This window comes from Protopterus annectens, chromosome 3.part1 (assembly GCF_019279795.1).
Source record: "Protopterus annectens isolate FY-2018-M chromosome 3.part1, PAN1.0, whole genome shotgun sequence".
Taxonomy (NCBI): domain Eukaryota; kingdom Metazoa; phylum Chordata; order Ceratodontiformes; family Protopteridae; genus Protopterus; species Protopterus annectens.
The window spans coordinates 1,234,521,055-1,234,543,382 of record NC_056732.1 but is presented as its reverse complement, the minus strand read 5'-3'; the positions used below and the strand labels follow the sequence as shown (position 1 = coordinate 1,234,543,382).

The window sequence follows — 22,328 nt, the reverse complement described above, 5'->3', positions numbered from 1 at the left end:
ATTTGAGGCAATATCCATGGTGGGCTGTGGGCCATATTTCTCAATAGTGGGTACCAGTGCTGGCATGGCCAGTCTGGGGCTATGAGAATCAGTCGTGGTCTCTCCTTTTTGATTTTCAGAAGAACCTTTGTGAGGAGAGGCAATGGAGGGAAGGCATATACTGTCAGGTTTTTCCAACAGAAAGAGAGTGCGTCCACTTTCCAAGCTTGATGGTGAAATGTCCTTGTACAAAATTTTGTTAGTTGATAGTTTTAAGGACTGGTAAACAGGTCTATGTCTGGAAGGCCCCATTTTTGAGTTATCATTGCAAATATTTGTGGATCTAGTTTCCACATCCTTGATGTTTCTGCTGAGGTCGTCTGCCAATGTGTTCTTCTGTCCTGGCAGGAATTGAGCTTGCAACTGAACTTGGTAAGCCAGAACTGTGTTCCATAAGATCATTGCTTGCCTGCATAGAGGGTAGGAATGTGTATCCCTTGTTTGTTTATGTACCACATTACTGTGGTGTTGTCCGTCTTTATTGCAAGTTGTCCTGGATGTAACAGATCCTTGAAGGCTGTCAGAGATTTCTGTACAGCTAGCATCTCTTTTTGATTTATGTGCAGATTTCTTTGATCTGCAGTCCACAGGCTTTGAATGCATTGTCCTGCCATGTGTGCCCCCCAGGCATAATCTGAAGCATCTGTTGTGATAGTTTGCCTGGCTGGGGGCAAGGTGAAAGGCTGACCCTTGTTGAGGTGACATGCCTGTGACCACCATAGAAATTCCTGTTGTAGGCAGGGAATGAGAGATATCATTGAGTCCAAGCTGTGGCTGTGTTGAGACCATACGCTTTTTAGGTACCACTGTAATTTCCACATATGCAGCTTTGCAAATGGTATTATTAGTATGCAAGATGCCATGAAGCCCAAAGCCTGCAGAAATTTTCTTGCAGTTAATTGGGTCTTTGTTGCCATTGTCCTGAAATAATGAGTCAGTTGTAGTTGCTTGTCTGGCGTAAGATAAGCCTTCTGGGCTGTTGTATCCAAGCTGGCACCCAGGAATGTCATTTTTTGTGAAGGTACTAGTTTTGACTTCTTTTCGTTTACTGTGTACCCCAGGCAGTTTAGTAGACGCTTTACAAAGGCCAGATGATGTAGGAAAATGTCTTTGCTTTCTGCTTGGATGAGGCAGTCATCCAGGTATGGATATATTTGAATTCCTTCTTTGTCTGCAGTATGCAATTACTGGTGCCAGGTATTTTGTGAAGACTCTGGGCACAGTAGATAAGCCAAAGGGTAGTGCAGAGAATTGGTAATGGGTTGAACCTGCAATGAAACGGAGGTATCTTCTGCAACTTTGTCTGATTGGGACATGCAGGTATGCTTCCTTGAGGTCCAACGTTACTAGCCATGCTTCCTTGCCCAACATGGGAAGTAGCTGCTGTAGAGTTAGCATCTTGAATTTGGGTACTTATAAGTAAGTGTTTGGAATTGAAAGGTCCAGAATTGGTCTCCAGGCATTGTCCTTTCTGGGCACTAGAAAGTCTTGAATAAAATCCTTGGCCTTGCTCTCGAGTAGGTACCAGTTGAATGGCTCTCATGTCCATGAGAGCTGTAAGTGCCTCTGCCCATTGATTTTGTGGCAGGTTTGGCATTCCTCTTTTCATTGGCAAGGTGTGAAAGTGGAATCTGTATCCTCATGAAATTATGTCTAGGACCCATTTGTCCTGTGTGACACTGTGCCAGTTGTCTGCAAAAAGTGCGAGTTTTCCCCCCAAGGGGGCTGCCAAGAGAGTATTGCTTGGCCAGATGAGGTGCAAGTCATTGAGTTTGCCTTCTGGTGGATTGAGGCCTGTCTTCTCCTCCCTTCTGTGTTGTAGTGCCCCATTGGCGAGGCTTATACTGGGCTTGTGGTTGGGCGTCTGTATTTACCCCTCTGTGGTCTGTCAGTAGCTGGAAAGGACCAATTTTTTGTTGGCCAGTTTCTGCTGAAGCGAGGGAGTTGTACCTGTAGGAAACCCTTGACTGTCTGCATAGATTTTGCCTTATCCTCCATTTTCTTTAAAACTTCTTCTGCTTTAACTCCAAAAAGCACATCCTGCTATAAGGGAGCATCTAGTAATTTTGCTTTAACATGATCAGGCAGAGTTTGTTCCTTTAACCAAGCATGCCTACGTATAACAGGAACCAGTGACAGCTGCTCTGCAGGAGGCCTCCAAAGAATCAAACCTACATTGTAAGGTATGTTTGCCCACCTGCACAGTGGCGTGCAACAGATCCTGTACTTCTTTCAATTCAGATTGTTGAAGGAGAGTGGTTATTCTTTGCTTTAACTGAGAGATTAGGAATTGCTGATATTTAAGCATGTGAAATTGGCAATTCAGTGCCCTCATAGCTAGTGTGGCTGAGGTGTAAACCTTTTTCCCCCACCTGTCTAGTGCTCTGGAATCCCTCTCAGAAGGTACTGGGTTTTTAGCCATAGAAGCCTTAGCCCCCTTGGGACCCTGGGAGATAGTCTCTGGGTCAGCTGCAGGGCTTTTGTAAAGACATTTGTGGGAATCAGGCACTCTATAGTACCTGTCAGGCTTAGCCGGAGCAGGAGGTAGAGAGTCTGGGTTCAAACTGGATTCTAAATAAACATCATCCACAATGTCCAAAACTGGTGGGATGGCAAGTGGTCTGTGCTGGGGGAGTAAAAGAAACTCTCTGAGCCTTTCCTTCGAGTCAGAGTAGTCCTGACCTTCCCAGTGAAAATAGTCCTGACCTTCCCAGTGAAAATGTTCCCTCATAGTGTGTAAATTTTCCACAAAGGAGTAGTCTTCAGAAGGAGAAGCTGAGGGAATAGAGTCCTCAGCATCAGAATCTTCATAAGGAGAGAAGAAATAATCTTGGTCCTCAGAGGAGTCTGAAGAAATGGACAGTTGTTCACAGGATGCATTATCTTCCTCTTGTCTAGGCCTTTTGTCAGGAGGGGGCTGGGAACCCCTGATTAAAGAAATCAAATCTTCAGCCATTTTGAGCATCTGTTTCTTAGGCATGGGGCCTTGAACAGGAGACTGAAGTGCAGTCCTTTTAGATTTAGTAGGAGTCTTCAACTTAGAAAACGTTTTAATGGTGAGAAGCAATGTCATCGGAAGGGCCTGAACTAAATGGCTGCATAGGCCTGGTGCCTTCCGCCAAAATTTCTGTAGCGGTCTTGAGTTCCAGATCTGTGGTAGTCAGGGGCTGCATCGGAGCCTCACTGAGGACCCTCGGAGTCTAGCTTAGGCCTGGGCTGTCTGTCCTTATCCGCATGGTGTAGTTAAATTTCGCCTAGGCAAGATATGCAATAAGAATGAAAATCCTTATGAGGTATTTGCTTCCCACAAGAAATACAATTTTTAACTTTTTCTGACATCGGTCTGAGGCAAGAAAAATTTCCCCAACTGGGTACTTAGCTTTATAGAAGACTTCGGTCTGAAAGAATTCCGACCCGGCGCGGAACCGCCGCATTACAGGATAACCCAAGTGTGATGACTGCAGCAGGGTAACACGATGAAAATCTTCATTTTTCTTACTTTAAAGGCACTTTAACTTGTATTTGATCTAAAGTAATTTAAGTGAATGATGTTCAGTCAAATTTGCCACAACAACACTTATGACTAAACTAGTCTGGACTCGGACTACAGGCTAGATAATGTAATATCAGCTACTCAACATGCTAAAACTTCCAAATGTGTTACATTATGTTAAGGGGCTGTGGCAGGAGAGAGGCTTGCCTGCTGATGGTTTGTAATTCTGAGTACTGAAATTCACTGAAATGTGTTTCACTCAGCTGTAGCAAAACTGTATATTTTAGTAACAATGCGCCCTCAATAAATCTAATCTATTTTTCCAGTGAAAACATTTTTTAAAGCAACCTTTTTATATATTGGAAAAAATAAGTCCCTGGGTCTACTTCTGACTGACTTTATACAAGACATGGTGTACACAACAGGAGATCTTACTGTCATGCAAAAGACCACCATGGCATACAAAATTAATTGAAATCTAAATCTAAATGTTTCTGCAAGGGAATGTAGTCCTAACATCCCAAAAGTAGGGGCTCTGCCCTTAAATACCCCCAATTGCTATCTATCTATATATTATCTATATATACATACCACTTCTAAAGTAGTACTGACTTGCAGAAAAGTAAAGAAATATATTCACATTCTTGCGAATTACTGCAATCTTGGAGGGGTAATGGGGACATCACCTTCCAACATCACAGTGTGCGGGAAATACAGCAACTCTGCTAAAGTGCCTTAAAACTACATATACCCCTGGTTGGGGGTTGGCATAATTGTTAAGGTATTTACCTCACAAACAAAAAGAACAGGGTTTGATTATCACCAAGGGAAATTAGTCTTAAAATTGTCCACAAGAGCAGCTAGTCTAGGACTTACCTATGAACCTATATACATATTTTTTTTTTATTTATAGTCACTTATCTGTGGCAATGTGACAGTTTGGTCAATATGATGAGCTTTGAGAATTTTGTTGTCAGTCACATAAAGCAGAATATATTCCTCTGCTTTTATTTTTTTTCCCAACTTAAGTTCATATAACCAAATTAAGATAATCTAGTGGTTTAAATCAAACATTTTATGTGTAAAGATCAAAGCTAAGGGTACTCAGGTTCTGCTCTCCTTACAAATAATGTTCCTTTCCATGTGCTGAAAATGTCTGGTACATATACTGTTGTGTATTACTGCCTGATAAACAATATGTCCCATAAACATTTTGATATCTATTACATGCAGCTGAACTCTGCCAGTGTACAATGCAAAGCTATTATTTCATAGGAAGTGTTAACCTTATTGAAGATCATGCTGTATCTTCACTGTACCTTAAATCGAATGAACCTTCTTTTCCAAGAATGAATACCGGAGAGATAAATTTGCCGCAAAGCTTCATGACTAAGCCTCAGGTCAATACCATCTGGAGTTACTGTAAACTGGAAGGCCACTGCTTGGTGAGCTTCCGCCATTTTCTACTTTGGTTCTGTAAAGACAAAACAATAACAACTCATATGAGGCCCTGTAATCTCATATTTGTATTCTACTGATCGACTGCATTTACTGACATGAGGAAGACACAGTGGGACCTGGACAAAAACACTTCACTATAAACACCAAGAAGGGTTGGCAGACTGGTAAGACTCAAAGACACAAACAATTTTCATTAGTAATTACAAAAATTCAGTATCAAGTGGGAAATCAAGGTTACTGAAAAATATATATCAATCCAATTATTACTAGAAGATTTTTATTACTGCAAACACTTTACATTTACACACTGTGTAGGAGACAGAAGGTTAAATGCCACAGGTGCTACATGTATTTCACATGTTACAGAAGGGCTTGAAAGGGAGCCAAAGTAGGGAGGCAGGCAATGTAAAGAGCTTGGGGAGATTCAACTCACAGTACAGAATAACAAAGGATAGGTTCTGTGGAAAAGCATGATTCATGTAATCCAAAAAGGTACATGAACTAGCACTAAACACCTGTCTTACATTTTGGGTTGTAAGTTTTTATGATGAGACAGCTTCAGCTATTAGTGGGAAGGCTGTTTCATATGAGAAGGGCTAAGGAGTTGGAGACACTAATGCCAGTTTCATTCTTGTTTTGGAAACTCATAACAAAAGGAAATTTACCATTGTAAAGGTTGATTTGAGAAGGCACCACTGATAAGCTGTTCCTTCTAGGCGCTAATGCAGTAATCTATGAGCCATACAAAGTTGCAGATATCAAAGCCAGTGCTTAACAGCAAGTATGTACATGAGATAACCAGTGATTGGACCATGAGTCATGGCCTACACTCAGATTTCATCTACATGTAAGTAGCATCAGGCCTCTTGAATTCACCAAGCAGAGTGCTCAGTACAACATGGCCATATAACAGCAGCTCTGTAGCACAGAGGGATAAAGCCCCAAATATGCCATAGAAAACCTGAGTACAAAAAGCAGATGGGGCACCTGTAGAAATTGCCATGGGCTGAATGGAAGTGAACTGTCGCCGACTGGTTACCCATCTTAGGGGGACGGAGATAGCACTGGCTCTCCACATGGATGATACTTAGCTAGAGCACTAGTTGTCTACCCCAGGAACCTCAGGTCTATGGAATCTGTGCTATGTGCAATCAACTCTGTGAGCAGAAGGAAACCTTCAGAGGACAGCTATGGTAGAGCTCAAAACAGCCACTGCAGGGAAAGGGGATTACTCTGCTGAAAAATAGTGCAGGCAACACCACTGGACCAGCAAGGCTCGCCTGCTCCCTACCATCCCACTCAATCCTCAAGTGGCTGAGCTCATGGGGAATTGCCAGGAAGGGACAATGGGCTTTTAATCTACTGAGGAATTCCTACCTCCTGCAACTGCGAAACAAATGGGCTGACAGTGTACAGATAGAAGAGCCACTGTGCTCAGACCCACAAGGGAAGTGGTGAAAAAAGAGAAAGAAAAAAACAGGCCAACCTTTCTGTGCAGTGCGGAATTATCTAACTGTTCTGAGAGAAAATGAGCTGCCAATCTAGATTACTGAAGCTAGGTTTTGTTTCAATTAGCTCACCTTTCGATACACAGATTTGAATATAGATTGATCTTTTCTTACCAATATTTGGTATCACAAAAAAGACTGCCTTAGTTTTTGAAGCAGTTAAGATTAGCATCTTGCTTACAAGCAAAATTTTCCAGACAGGCAAAGCCACCCTTTAGTTGTCCATGGATGTTAGTTAAAAAGAGAGAAAATCGAGGAGGACAGGATGGAGCAGGACTGGCAAAATCAGGTCCCCAAAACATGCTACATCAAATGCTGGGCTGTACAGAGTGAAGAAAAGAAATATTTTGGTTGTGTCAAATTACCCAAGTATTTCCCTGCTTTCAAGATGCTGCAGACTTAAAGTTAGTTGCAGTGGGTAATGGGATTATGGGGTACAACATGCAAAAGGAGAAGTATGCCAAGGACAGCTGATGGCATACCTGATTTTACTAAGTACTATGTTTTAAATTTAATTGAGGGCAATTTTTACAAGAAAAATACACAACATCTAGAAGAATTCATAAGAATATCTACTATATATGGCACAAAGAAGATGTGTCCATATTTTACAGCCACAAATTAGCTTTGTCCATTTCCTAGACAGCACCCCTGCCTGCTTTTAGTTGTTTGACAACAGTGATGAACTGTGCAGCAGCAGCAATGTCAAACTGCACAGTCCATTTACACAAAGCCTCTCAATTTACTTTCTATATGCTGAGTGTTTTCAGTAATTGCTGTCAGAGTTTGCTTTTTATCTAGAACCTTAAGGAAATACACTATACTCTGCAGTTGTGCTGTTGTTTAGGAATGCAGTGCAAACTAGTAATGTGATGTTGTTTAAGGTTAATTAGTTGATACAAATATTTTAAGTATGCTAAAAATTAAAAAAATCTTCTATCTTAAGAAAACCCACAAAACAAATGCTCTGGACTCAGTACTCCTCCTTACATAACAAACACACAACAGGTAAGGGACTTGGTAACAAGATATATGCAAGTAAGTTTATGTATTGTATGCAAAGATCTTACTGAAGAAGGGCATCTGAGTGAGTGACTGATATTGCTGACACTTAAAAGGTCAGCAGTGTTATTCAATAACATAGATCTGCAAGAGCTGCTGGAAAAAGTTTTAGACAAAACCTTTACCTGTGAGCAAACACACAAAACCTACAGTTATTTACTTCAAAAACTGGATTACCACACTTAGCAAATTCTTAGTACACTTCTAGAAGCCTTAAGCTTTACTCAGTCAAGAGTCTCCACAAGGAAGAGGTGGAGCAGGCCGTGCCTCACTATTCATCCTCTCCTCCCAGCCTGCTCCAACTGATACCCATGCTACTAATCACTGTTTACTGACTGACCCTTGGCAAGTCACTTAACCAGACAACGTCTTGAGCCACTGGGACATTGGGCTAGGCTCCTAAAACAGTCTCCTGAACTGTATGTCTATTAAGTGCCTATGAACCGAAGTACTTTATGTAATAATAACAGTGAAGAGCACTGACCTGTAATATAAATATGATGCTACCAAACCCTGTCAATGATCAAACAGGGATAAAGATATCTTGAATAAAACCCAGAACTTACTGACAATACAACAGTACTTGAAGATTTCAACTACCTGAAAATTTAAAAAGCAAACCATAAATAAATACAACCAACTAGTACATGACTTTGTAATCAAAGCAATATAGAGCAAACTAACAAAGAACCTCCAATGGGTAACAACATCCATGACATTTTATTAAAAATCTGCAATTCTTGGGCTTTCCTCCTGATACTTCTCTATCACAGTCTTATGGTAACACCATTCTTTTCAAACTAAGAATTGGGAAAAGTACAAACAAAAATAAATCCACTTTCCTAGACTTCTCAAATAGGAACTCCACTGCTACAAGTTTAATTCCTATTACAGACATCAACATCCTAAATAAAATGTACAGAACATGAAAAAAAAGATTACTATACTAAAGCTATTTTAACATACAAAATAAAACTGTGTAAAATGTAAAGAGAGCGAGATAAATTACATCAACTTCTGCAAACACATATACCACAAAATTATAGACAGCACACTAAACAAAAGGAATATAAAAAGACACTATTCATCATTCAACAAAACTTTATTCTTATTCTCCAGAAGCCAATGATAAGCAAAATTCAATTCACAATTACTGGAATTACTGAATCATTTCAATATAATTCTGAAATTACTTTAGTATGGAATTCATGCAAAAAAATATATGTGTACTGTCAATTCCTATTTCATGTGGAATAGCTGTAAACAGGGAGTCTACATCAAGAGTGATGAAATAAGAATCACCTTCAAGTATTTCTTCTGGCTGTGGTTTTTTTTTTTTGCACGAATACTCAAATTGCGGTGGTGATGCTGCGGTAGCGTTGTCGCCTCACAGTAAGACGTTGTCCTGTTCGATTCTCAGCTAAAGCGTCTTCTGTGTGGAGACATGCGTGAAAGGGCGTACCTTCGTTGAAGGTTGTGCATCAGGGCTGGCAACTCGGCAAGCAAAAATCTAATGCCAATCATTAGCGGACCGGAGTTCCGCTGTGGCGACCCCTAACCGGGAAAAGCTAAAAGACACAACAACTCAAATTGTACAACAGAAAAGATTGATCTTAAACGTGATCTGTTATGACTGGCACTAGAAAATAACATTTATCAGTCAAACGAGTATTTTTCATCAAATCCCAGGTGTAGCAATGGGAACACCTGTTGCTAACATGTATGCAAATACAGTAATGTATATCTTATATATGGGAAGAGAAATGCATCTTATCTACACAAAAGAAATTTCAAGATCAGATAGGTTTTTACAAGAGGTTTGTGGATGATTTTATTCTTCGGAATTGAGATCAATCAGATTTTGTAAATTTCTTTGCATATATATCTAATACAACTACTTTTTTGAAGTTTAAATATGAGAGTTCATCTAGTAGGATTGCTTAGCTGTACGTAATGTTACTTAAGGATGTGGCTGGGAATACTGAAACTGAATTATACAGGAAATCTGTGAAAATAAATAGTTACCTGCACCGCACAAGTATGCAGCCACCATTTATATTTAAAAATATTGTTAAACCAGATGCATAGGGCAGCCAGATTACATAATCTTGATTCTAATATGGCTAACAACTGGATAATATGGCTAGCACAATAAACAGACTGTTCCTTGCAGTGGTTTCCAGTGCTTTATTTTGTTCAATTTCAGATTCTTTGGAGTTACTGGATTCACTGTCGTTTTGCTGTTTTATAAATTGCACGTTATATAGTAAAGCAATTTTTAGTTATTGTACGTGATAGATACTAAAGTAAACAAGTGCTGTTTTTCTTCTTTTTTAGTTTTAAGGCATTGCAATGTAAAATGAGAAGAAAGGCTGGACAAAATCATGGTCAAGTTGAAAAAACTTCTCATTATGCAACCTACTTACTGTCTATACTGCAAACCGGTACCTACGATCTAGTGAAAAATCTCTCCTCTCCATCACCAAGGCCAACAATAATGCAGGGAAAGCACTCTACTCCCACACCGTTGCCAGAAATTGGAATTCTCTTCCCCTATCTGTGTCCACTACCCCCTCCACATCCATATTTAAAAACTCCCTCAAATCGCATATTCTTAGTACCTGGTTGTGCCCTTGCATCACATAACCCTACCCACACTGCTATTAACTCCCCAAACTCCTCTATGATCACATGCTGGATCTCTGATGCCCTGTAGGCTTGGTCATCTAAAAGGGTAGTTTTAACTGTAGAATCTTACTTTATATATTTTCTTTTCTTACTAATGTATAAATTGACATTGTCTTTTTACCTATGTTCGACATCTTCTTTTACCTGGAGTGTTTTATTAATTTCTTGCTATATTACAATGCTCAGCATACATGATGTATACCCTGTTTTGTGTATTATGCTGGATATACTGTATTTGTATAACTTGATGCCAGAGCGTTTCTCCCCGGGCCTCCGCTGAAAATGGACCTGGTCCAGTCAGAATTTCCCGGATAACAAATGTAAAATAAATAAATAAGTTAATATGCTGTAATGTTGGGGATTGCCAAGGTGGGTGTTGGGGTATAAAAGTGCACATAATATATGAAGAGTTCATATGTTTTCTCTTACTTTTGCATGGGTGAATGTCTAGATTAAGGCCCTTGACTTAATCCAATAAGTTTCTGTGTAAGCAAGGAAATAAAAGAACACCGAATGTAATGAAAGTTTTCCTTTAGCAAACACTTGTTCAGTGTGAGTTGAGAAGTCTGCAGTTGAGGGCAGCTGTACATTTTATGTTTCCATGGAGACAAGAGGACTACAGAGCTAGGCTATAAAAGCTAGTGCACTTTTTTAAAGCTAACAGTTAACGTTTTCTGAAAGCATTCAAGCTGTGTTTCACATCTGGGAGTGGAATAAAGATAAGACAAAACAGACATCAATTAGTTTAAGTAAGAACATAGGCTGTAACATGTATAGCATGGATAACCTAATTGTAGAGGTTAGGTAATGCCTATGTGTTCAGCTGCCATTTTCAGACAACTATTCTAACTGGAAGGGTTAAACTTAATTATTTGAATATGTACACAGTTTTGAGTGTTTGTTTTTAACTTATTTAAGTTATAGGAGTATTCTGAGATTTTGTTCCTTTGGGAGGAGGATTTCCATTAAAACAAAAACTCTTAAGAATGTGACAACAACTGTTCAAAAGATTAACTAGCCAAACATTATTGGTTAAAAATAACAGAAAAGCTGGAAACAGAAATTTTAAAAAACTGTCATATATAATAGGTGGGAATAATAATGTCTTATCATAATGGCTATGCTAGCCATATTATTTTGGAACATGAATGGCCTCACAGCTACAAACAAAAATGGGCAGAGTTTTGAATTATACTAAAAAATGCAGAGTGCAAACAACAGAGCTACAGGAGACAATTTTGTAAAGACGTGAACATGAGAATTTGACAAAGAAATGATTTTAGGAAGGATGCTCAGCACAGTATCAGAGACAAAGGAAAAGGGGAGTACTTAATACTAATTGCTACAGGAGCTTCAAAAGTGACAGAAGAGGAAAAAAAGATAATGGTAATTTGTGGTTGTAAGGGGATACTGGTAAGGGATGAAGACTGCAATGGTATGTATTTATGTTCCACCTAAAACTGCTATTATGGAGCTTAAGAAATTCTTGGGAGAAATTACCAGATTTAGCAGGGAATGCAACTTATAGGTGGGGACTATAATTTGATGTGCAACAGTGAGGAAGTATCTGGGGCACCTAGAAGGGAAAATATAACAAAAGAGGTCAGACTTCAAAAGAAATTTATGAAAATATTTCAGATGTGAATTCAGCAGTAGGAACTTTAAAAAATTTTACATGATATTCTCCAAGGTACAATAACTAGGCTAGATTAGACAGAAATTACATTTCACAGGAACATGTCCATTTAATTGAAAGCTTCGACACATCCAATACTCATTTCAAATCATGTCCCAATAACAACGGAGATGCAAATGCAGGGTAAAGAAGTAAAACTGAGACACTGGCACCTGTTAAAAGGAGAGGCATTTAAGGAATGTGTAATGGAAATTTAGAGAGTTATTAGGGGAAGACAGAATATTCTTCATAAGATACAGCTAGTGAGTGGGATAAAATAAAAGTGGGGTATAAAAATAGGGAGACAAAAACGAAAAAGAGATCTGGTTAAGTAACAGGAATTATTAAGTATTGCAAAATATGAGGAATCTCAAAGAACAAGAAAAGGTGCAACTGCAGAGTGCTAGAGAGAAATAAGGGAGTATCTGGATACTATGCAAGAGAATAGAAAGATTGCTGTTAAGCATCTATTTTTTATAACTTCAGAGCACAAAAACTTTTATAACAACCACATAGACAACAAAAAGTACAAAATGTTACTGCCAAACTTAGAGAGTCTATAAAGAAGAAAAAATAACAAGAGATCCTGCAGAGATATTAGAGAGATTTCAGAAATTTTATGAAAATTTGTATAAAGCGGAGAAATGAGGAAATCAAGAAAAAGCACAAATGGAAATATTTATGAAAGACTTAATTATGCAAAGGTTAGAGGTAAAAGAGGCTCAACAATTAACAGGACAGGAGGAGAACAGATAAAACAGTAATGCACAATCAATCTGCAGGAAAGTCTTCATGAAGAGATGGTATTTCTGTGGAACTTTGGAAGCTAAGAGGGAAGTAAGTGTTAAAGAACTGGAAGATTTTGTATAACAGTATTTTAAAAGGAGGGAAGCACCAACATGCTAGAAGAAAGCTGTGGTGGCTTTAATACCTAAAGGTAGTAAAGACTCAACAGACCCAGCTTCAAATTTGGACCATTTCAATTTAAAAACATATTTGTTTGTCTACAATAGCTAAAAGAATGGCAAAGGTGTTGCCAAAGCTGATATATATGGATAAATGTGGTTTTGTGGAGGCGAGGAAAACATTTTACAACATTAATACAATGATGATCCAGAGGCAAGCAAAGTATAAGAAAATAATCAGTCTTGTTTTTGGGTCATGACGCAGGCAAAGCATTCATTACGACTAAGCTGTTTTTTTTATGAGGAGGGAAATGGAAGCATTTGCATGCCCTGATACAATAATAAGGTCAATTAGGAGGATATATGAGGTATCAGAGGCAAAAATTAAAATGGAAGGCTTCCTGTCTGACAAGTTGTGCCTGAACGGAGGAACCAGGCAGGAGTGTCGTCTTTTCCTTTTATTTGCTTTATATTTAGAGCCACTGGCAAAGAAAATAAGGGACTCAGATATTCAATTATATAACTGGTACAGTAATGAAGAAAAGCTGGTTTTACTTGCAGACAATGTTACTTTGTACTTGACAAAACCAGAAAAAAACATCTCATTGTTGTGGAACATCTTCAGACAGCTTCATGACTTTTTGGGATACAAAATTAATGAAGATAAAACAAAGACTATAGCTGTAAACTATGTACCCACACATGAAATGGTCCAGCAATACCCATATTTATGGGGATACTATAAAATGAAGTACTTAGAAGTACGGATCAAAAATGATTCTGTTATGGCAGCTAAGAATATGTGGGAAAAGACTAAATAAAAGATGATACAACAATTGAAAAAGTGAAATCTCTTTTGTTTATGTATATGGATAGCAAGATACAAGCTGTGGAAATGTTTTAATCCCTTCAGTTTTATTTACAGACCAGTTATATTTTTATAATCCAGAGGAAAAGTTGTAAGCAATAATGGATAGAGTTGAAGGAATTTATCTGGGAGGAGATGAGAATACGCGTCAAGTGGGATAAGCTGATCCCTCCAAAAGGAGAAGGTGGTTTATGACTACCTGATTTGAAGGGAAATTTCAAAGCTACACAGTTAAGCCTCATATACATAACATAAGCAGAAAGTTATAATTCAAAGTGGAAAGGGAGTATGATAAAATGGGGAAATTCGAGAATAAAAATAAGACAGTGGAATTCTGGGTGCAGATCCCTAAGGAGAACAGCATCCATACAGAAAGGAGATTTAGTTGACAGGGATGACTGCAACTGGGAGTAAACATAATAGGCAAGGGGGAGGTGGAATTTATAGGAGAATACTGGCAAAGGAACAAAGGTACTAGGAGCAAATAGCTATACAGGGAAAGGTAATAAAACAGTAAGAGACCATGAAGACATTTGGACTGCAGGCTAAAGACTGCATTCCATATAAGGGACATATATCAGTCAGAAATTCAAACTGAGAGACAAAGAGAAGGGGACAAGTGACAAGGGAATCCAAAGTAAAAGACCTGCTGTGGTAGGCTTTTTTAGCTGACTCTAGAATATGAACTGCTGTTTAAAAAGGGACAATCAGTAGTGCATCAAAATATTGCATAAAAACTGCAGGAATCAATCACAGAAAGACGGAAAAGATTGGGAAGAGAGATTGGATGAGCAATTTAGAAGGAAACAATGGAAGGACATATGTATGACTCCCACTTGGGCAAATATGTCTACAAGACATATGATTTTTGCTTGGAAGTGTTTGCATAAGTATTTTTATACCCTAACCAGACTCCTTAGATTTTTTTTTCCCTCTATTAGAAGGCAAACGTTAGAGGTGTGACAGGGAAGAAAGACGTAACTGGGGACATGTTTTGAGTGTGTAATAAGTTGTCAAGACTTCAAAAATTTGCTAGAGTACTCTTGCCAAAAATATTGCGAGAGCAAATGGATGTAACAAAAGAAATTATTTTTTGAGCTGGGCTACAAGATTTGAAATGCCTAGACATCTAATCCAACTGTACCTGAAGTACTGAAATTGGAACAGAGATAAAAGAACTGGAAGTAAGATCTTTAGGAAAGGGTAGGAGCAAATTATATAAGAAAAATGAGTATTGTGGAAACAATACATGCAAAATAATATTTTGGAGGATGACTACAGTTCGATGAAAGGCAAGAATTGAGCAATGTAATGTTGGACTGATGACAGTTGCATAAAAATGTGATGCACAATGTTTGTAACCAGTAACATGTTAATATGGTTTCTTTTATTTTATAAAGATGCAGGTTTGCCTATGCCTTAAATGACAATTCAATAAAGGCGTTAAAAAAAGAATTTAAATGTAGCTCAGTAATCAAGATGTCCCCCTTCATACTGCCAAGGAAACTACAAAAAATTGTGGTTATACCCACAAAAACAAAAATACAGCACTCCATTAAACAAGTACAAATTTAGACAATCCATTCAACCCTATCACATCTGTTTATGGCTTTGGATAGATCCAGTATCACATTTTAAGACCTTTTTATATAAATTAAACTTGTATGTAAACCAGCTACACTGAACAAACAATTATTCAATTATTCTACAAAGAGCTTTTTTAATCATTTAAAGTTTTTATCCCCATAAAGTTTAAAACATCATTTGTACACACTGTATGCTTTTTAAATTAAAGAGCATAGCACCATTCTCTCTCTTTCTAGTTGAATTTTCTACACTTTAAAATAAATTTTGCTTCTAACTCTCTTTGATATACATGTGCAATACTTGAATGTGAGTGTTGTGTCTATTTTATATATGCATACCCACATACATACTATATCTTTTATATATATATATATATATATATATATATATATATATATATATATATATATAGACACATATACACACACACATATATGTATATATATATATATATATATATATATATATATATATATATATATACACACACACACACACACACATATACACATGTATATATATATATATATATATATATATATATATATATATATATATATACACACACGCACACAGATATACACATATCAGTTTTATAGATGGATACACACACACACACACGTGAACATATTTCCTATCTAAATTCAACTTATCAAAAATCAACTTACCTAAACAAGAACATCTCAAAAAAACAAAAACACTCACACACACACACACACACACACACACACACACACACACGTGAACACATTTCTTATCTAAATTCAACTTATCAAAAATCAACTTACCTAAAGAAGAACATCTAAAAAAAACAAAAACAAATGTTTTTGTACAGTGTAAAATTATTTTTCACTGGTATGAGCAGAGGTACAAGTAACAGTGCAGTTTGCTTTATTACCATGTGTTGGATTGTGCGAGCTGGTAGTGCTCTTCCATGATTTTTTTTTATCTTTGCTTCTCTGTATTTGGACTGTGAAGCTGCTATATAAAAGTTAAGGGAGGTGTGGGGGTGGAGCTCCCAAATGAGGGATGTAGGATGCTTGCCCCTACAAATTTTTTATTTTTTTTTTAATGTTGCTGGTTTAGATAAGTTCATTTTTGATACACGGAGTTTAGATAAAAGTAGTGCACCAGTGCACGCATGCACACACACACACTTGCCATTTTAGCAGTTTAGCATGTCATTCTGTTGCTTCTACATGCAGACTGATATAAACACTCGCACACACTGGGTTGTTATCAGGTGAAATAAAGTCTAAATTACAGCAATCTATTTTTATTTCCACTTTTTCCAATACATGCTCATGTGTGCAAAACCACAAACACGCACAGTTAATAAATCAGATCAGTGGTCAGCTGCTTTCACATAAAGTGCCTCCCCAACCTGCCTTACCCTGCCAAAACAGCAACTTTCTAGCTAGGTGCATCCCTGAACATCACAGTGATCAAATGGAAGAAATTCTGATGAAAGTAACGTGTTTCATACTTGTTCATCTCACGCAAGCATCCAACGCCACACACACCACCACTAACAAGCAATATCAACATTCAGCTATTTTGGCATACAGACTGCATTGCCATCTTCAAAATAACCACTTTCTGAATGAGTGAACCACTGAAAGTGAAAGCAAACAATAAGGCACTTCAGCTTATTTCAAACACACACACATACACACACACACACACACACACACACACACACACACACACACACACACACACACACACACACACAGCTCTTGACAAAAAAGAATAACTGTATGTATCTTTTACACAGACAATGAAAATAGCCACATTCTGACTAGGTATACCTCTGATGTCTCACTGTAAACAAGTAAAAGAAGGAAAAGCAAAAGTAGCATATTTCAACTTGTTTCTCTTGGGCTGAAAGACTCCCCCTCCATGAACAACCATAATGGAGATTACTAAACAGTGATCAAACTATGTCCCTCACTTCCATAAGTACCCTACCTCTCTATCTCCTCCAAAACAACTAGCATGTTCTGACTGTGTATACTTCTGATGCATGTCATTGATCAAGTTAAACAAAAATAAAATAAGTAACGGCCATAGCAATCTATTTCAATTTGTTTCTGTCACATACATCCACTGCCAAAAATTAAACATAAACAAAAATAAAACAAACAAATGGTCAGCACGAATGAAAACCAGGATTTTATTTTATAAAATTACCAAATCACACTTAAAATAAAACTGATATAAAACCAAATGAAAGAGAATCGTTTTCATCTTAGGTAAATTCAAGACTTCATCAGATAAACTTTGTTTGCTTCCACTCAATTTAATACTCCCTCTTAAAGTCATACAATGCGTAGCAATCATTACGTTACCTGCCACTCCTCCTTCATTCCACATTACACTTAACATTTCACTTGAATGTATTTTTAAATATTTATACATATCAATCAATTAAAACAACAAAAACTAATATATTGAAATATTTCAGAAATATATGAAATAATAATAATAATCATAAAAGAAGAGGGTTTTGATATAAAACCCATTGTTGTCAGATGATATTACTGGGGCTAGTCTTTTATCATTTTAGACTTCAGCTTTAAAACCGGTGCAATGCTGGCTTGTTCACTGATCCCTGGCCAGCAACATGCATTCCAATATAGCTGCCAAAATATTTCTTTTACCTCCAAGAACTATTTCCAGGGACCTCCCCCCAGGTCTGGTCTGATTTGTTCCAATAACTGTGAACTTAAATGTGTGCCTTGAATATTCACTAATATGCCTACTGAGAGCATTAGTCATTTTACCCTCTTAATGTCTTGAAGATGCTCATAGATCCTTTCATGAATTTTTCTCTCCGTTTTCCCTACGTAACAATATTCACACTATTGACATATGTCTATATATACCAGAGCTCTACTGTCACAGTCTGTTCTTGTTTGTATCTTGTACTGCACTCAGCAGGATATCCCAATGTCTGGCCAGCATACCAAAGGCTTTACACCATCCCAGCACTTTATGTCAAATGTATGTCCTACATGCAAGGCATATGGTACATATGTGAAGTACAGATGTCTAATCCTTAGAACTTCTTTGCTGCCAATCCAAAAACTACTTCTGAAGTTGGTCTATACACCATTCACAGAGCTGGTTCACCTGCTGAACCTCCTAAAGATAAGTGCCCTTTTGGGGTTCCTTCCTTTTTTTTCCTCCTTGTAGTTTGTGTTCATGTAATCCAGGAAGAGAAAATCTAAGTATGGAAGGCAGATTCCCATTAAATGATGACACAAGATGTGCCTTTTTTGTTTGTGTGCCATGAAGGACCTTACTCAGTGTGATATCTGTCAGAAGTTTGCTCCTAAGACACTCCACAGTCATCCATCATACTTTTCTATTTATTTGGAAAACCAAAAACTTAAGCTTTTAACTCAGGGTACCATAGCCAAATCTGCTTTGCCGAAAGTTCAGCCCCCTCTTAAGAAAAAAAAAAAGCTAAATAAGCACATACTGAATCTGTTGCTATCCAGCTTCCACAGGAGTCTCCCTCAGGATGGATGAAGATCATCACCATGTTCTTTTCATATCCTACCAGAATTAATTGCACCCTTGCACATTCTTGTATTCTTTATTCCCTGAGTGACTGCCATAGTATGTGTTGGAACATTTCTGATGAAAATCGCAAAAGACAGCATCTAAAATTCATGAACCCTACACTTGCAAAAAGTGGCAACGTTCTTGCTGTCCCCATATAATTCAAGTTGATGGTATTCTAATTTCAAATTAAACCTCCTAACTACCTTGGATCCACCAAGATCACCGATATCCATTCACTCCTGCAGTCAGATGCTGCTGTCTCTTTGAAGTTGTATTTGCCACATTCACACTAATACATATTCTTAATATCTGTTTTTTTTTTAGCTTTGGCGTGTAACTATAGGTGAGGCCTGAGGTATGAGACTTGTAAATGTTTCAATGACATTTTTGTTCTCTAGTTTGTTTGTTTTTTTTCTAGTTCTTCCACTTTCTGTCTTAACTGGACAGGTATTAACCTATGTGCTTCAATTGGGGGGTGGGGTACAGTTATAAGTTTTCCTGTGCCTTCAAATCTTCTTCTTCTCTTTCGGCTGTTCCCATGAGCGGTCACCACAGTGGATCATCCATTTCCATTTCTTCCTGTCTTCTGTATCTTGCTCTGTCACCACCTGCATGTACTCTCTCACCACATTCATAAACCTTAACTTAGGCCTTCCCCTTTTCCTCTTACCTGGCAGTTCCATCCTTAGCATCCTTTTCCCAATATACCCAGCATCCCTCCTCAGCATGTCCAAACCAACACAATCTCGCCTCTCTGACTTTGTCTCCATATCGCCCAACCTGAAATGACCCTCTAATATACTGATTCCTAATCCTGTCCATCCTTGTCATACCCAGTGCAAATCTTAACATCTTTAACTCTGGCACTTCCAGCTCTGACTCCTGCCTATTGTCTATGCAACTGTTTCCAACCAATACAACATAGGTGGTCTAACTACCCTCTTGTAGACCTTCCCTTTCACTGTTACTGGTACCCATCTGTCACAAATCACTCCTGACACTCTGCTCCACCCATTCCACCCAGCCTGTACTCTCTTCTTCATCTCTCTTCCACAGTCACCATTACTCTGAATTGCTGATCCCAAGTACTTAAACTCATCCGCCTTCACCAATTCTACTCCCTGCATCCTCAACATTCCCCTATCCTCCCTCTCATTCACACACATATATTCTGTCTTAGTCCTGCTGACCTTCATTCCCCTCCTCTCTAGAGCACATCTCTACCTCTCCAGGGTCTCCTCAACCTGGTCCCTACTCTCACAACAGATCACAATGTCATCTGCAAACATCATAATCCATGGGGCCTGATCTAGTCTGTCAACCTGTCCATCACCACTGCAAATAAGAAAGATTTATTGTGCCTTCAAATAAGTCACTGTAATCCATTATTACATTTCTTAGTCTTTTTCTCTTGTTTGTGTCACTGTTTATATTCATTTATCTCAATTCTCATGGCTTCTCCATGATGTTCTGATTTATACATGCACAATCCATATGTTTCTGCATACACAATACATTTACAACAAGCTGTGTAGCTAATAGTCAGCAGCACAACCAGGATCACAAGCAACAACACTACGTCAGTGTTAACAAAAACCCTTTCTTCCTACATTCATAAAGTACTCGAGGAAAAGGCTGAATGAACTATACTATTGTCTGTGGGTTTCTGAGATATACTGCCTGTTTCTGAATCTGAATGGAGACTGAGCTGTATATAGTGATCAGCAGATGAGCTAGAAAGCAACGTATATGCAGATACAAGTCTTGAGCTAAAACCTACAAAAACTAGGTAATTTTTTCACAGAGAATTATTTATAATTTGAGATAATGAATGAATGAACTGCAACATTTAAAATTGTTTTGACCTTTTCATTTTTAAAGAATGAAACAGTTCAAATTCATACAAAATGGCAAGGGTGAAAAGTGGGTATGGTTAAATACCAACAAAGTAACTGGAATCTCCTGTTGAACTGCAGCCTTGGTATGTCTCCCATTTTAGCAATCTGTTTTGGTAATATAAAATGCAAGTTTAGCAGGTCAGCATTTATAATTTTTACTTTTACTTGTACTATAAAGAAAGCAAACAAAAACTCTGTAAAAGCGATACAGTATGTAAATACTGAAATGGTTTGTCAGTAATCATCTAATTAGCACCTAAATAACTGACAGTAACGTCTTTAAAAGATTATGATTCAGTGCTACACAATTATTTTACTTCACAGTGACCACCATAGCCCCTTTAAGAACAAAACACCATTGTCCCTTCGAGAACTTATAACATTACCAGTTATCTTTTCCTTCGGGTAAATACCATCCAAATAACGAATATTACAATTGTAACTGCTTGTTACATTTTTACCAGTAAAAACTCATTTATTACAATTTATTTTTCGGATTCCTTTTATTTGCAAAAAAAAAACTGTTTTGGCTATATTACTGTAGTTAAAGTTCATTTTTGACTCCCTGACTTGTAATAATCTTTTATGTGAAGCTTTACCAAGTCATGTTTGTGTTGTTTTGCTGATAATTATAATGGAATCTGTGCTTCACTCTAAAGGACACGGACTAATAAAGGTAAAAATACAAGTTACTATAGAAGTTAATGATTTTAATTGCTGCCATTTTCTTTATTTACCCATGTGCAGTTTAAACAGACTGGGGTCATTACTGCTACTTTACTGTGAGTCACACCTACCGGTTCCCTCATTTCTTTAAAGTATCTTTCTATGCTACTACTACATGACAGTTCATTAAAACACAACTAACTACTAAGCTAAGAACCATTTTTTAATTTATGTTTAAAGGACTGCCACGCACTGCCAAAGTTTCAGTTAAATGTATACAAAGCAACAGATGGGAGACTGTTACCCTTACTGAATTATCACTACCAGTTCTACATTTATATACTGCCAAATTACTGCACAGCATTCTAATTTTAGGGCATTGCAGTTACTAAAACATAAGCTATTGATTGAAAAAAATAGTATTTTTAGGTTTTAATGGTTGCAACATGCTGTCAATGCCTCACTATTGACTTGCACGCATAACTATAAGCCCTTAAGAATAGGGTGGCAACTACTTGTCCAAAGAGCTCAGGGACTTCAGACCGAAGGGCTTATCACTAATTTAGCCCATTCATTACTACTAAAAAAGCTCTAGTATTTCTAGCTGAGATCAGAAACATACATTGATGGTTGTAGCTGTAGGTGTGGTGAGGTTGAGTGTGCAACCTTCTTGCAAGAATTCCTGAATAATTACTTAAGGACTACGCAATGTCATTACTTCAGTCATTAAAAATACAAATGAATAAATGAATGAATGACTTTACTGTCTTGTATTTTCCTGAAATGTCAGTTCTACATCATGGTGAAGGGCAGAGGAAAGTAAATGTGTATACTATGTTAAATAAACACATCAAAAATCTGCATTGCTTTAACTCCATGTGCATTGTACGTAAAGAGACTCATGC

At 37.7% G+C, this 22,328-nt stretch overlaps 1 protein-coding gene across 1 annotated transcript in view; it reads right to left on the bottom strand.

Moving 5' to 3' along the window:
• Window positions 1-22,328, bottom strand: part of CPT1A (carnitine palmitoyltransferase 1A) — an 849,468-nt gene that overhangs the window by 714,369 nt on the left and 112,771 nt on the right. Inside the window, exon 2 of the mRNA XM_044067299.1 lies at window positions 4,852-5,006. Within this exon, the coding sequence (XP_043923234.1) occupies window positions 4,852-4,992 (141 nt within the window). The 5' untranslated portion in view covers window positions 4,993-5,006. The remainder of the gene's footprint in view (window positions 1-4,851; window positions 5,007-22,328) is intronic.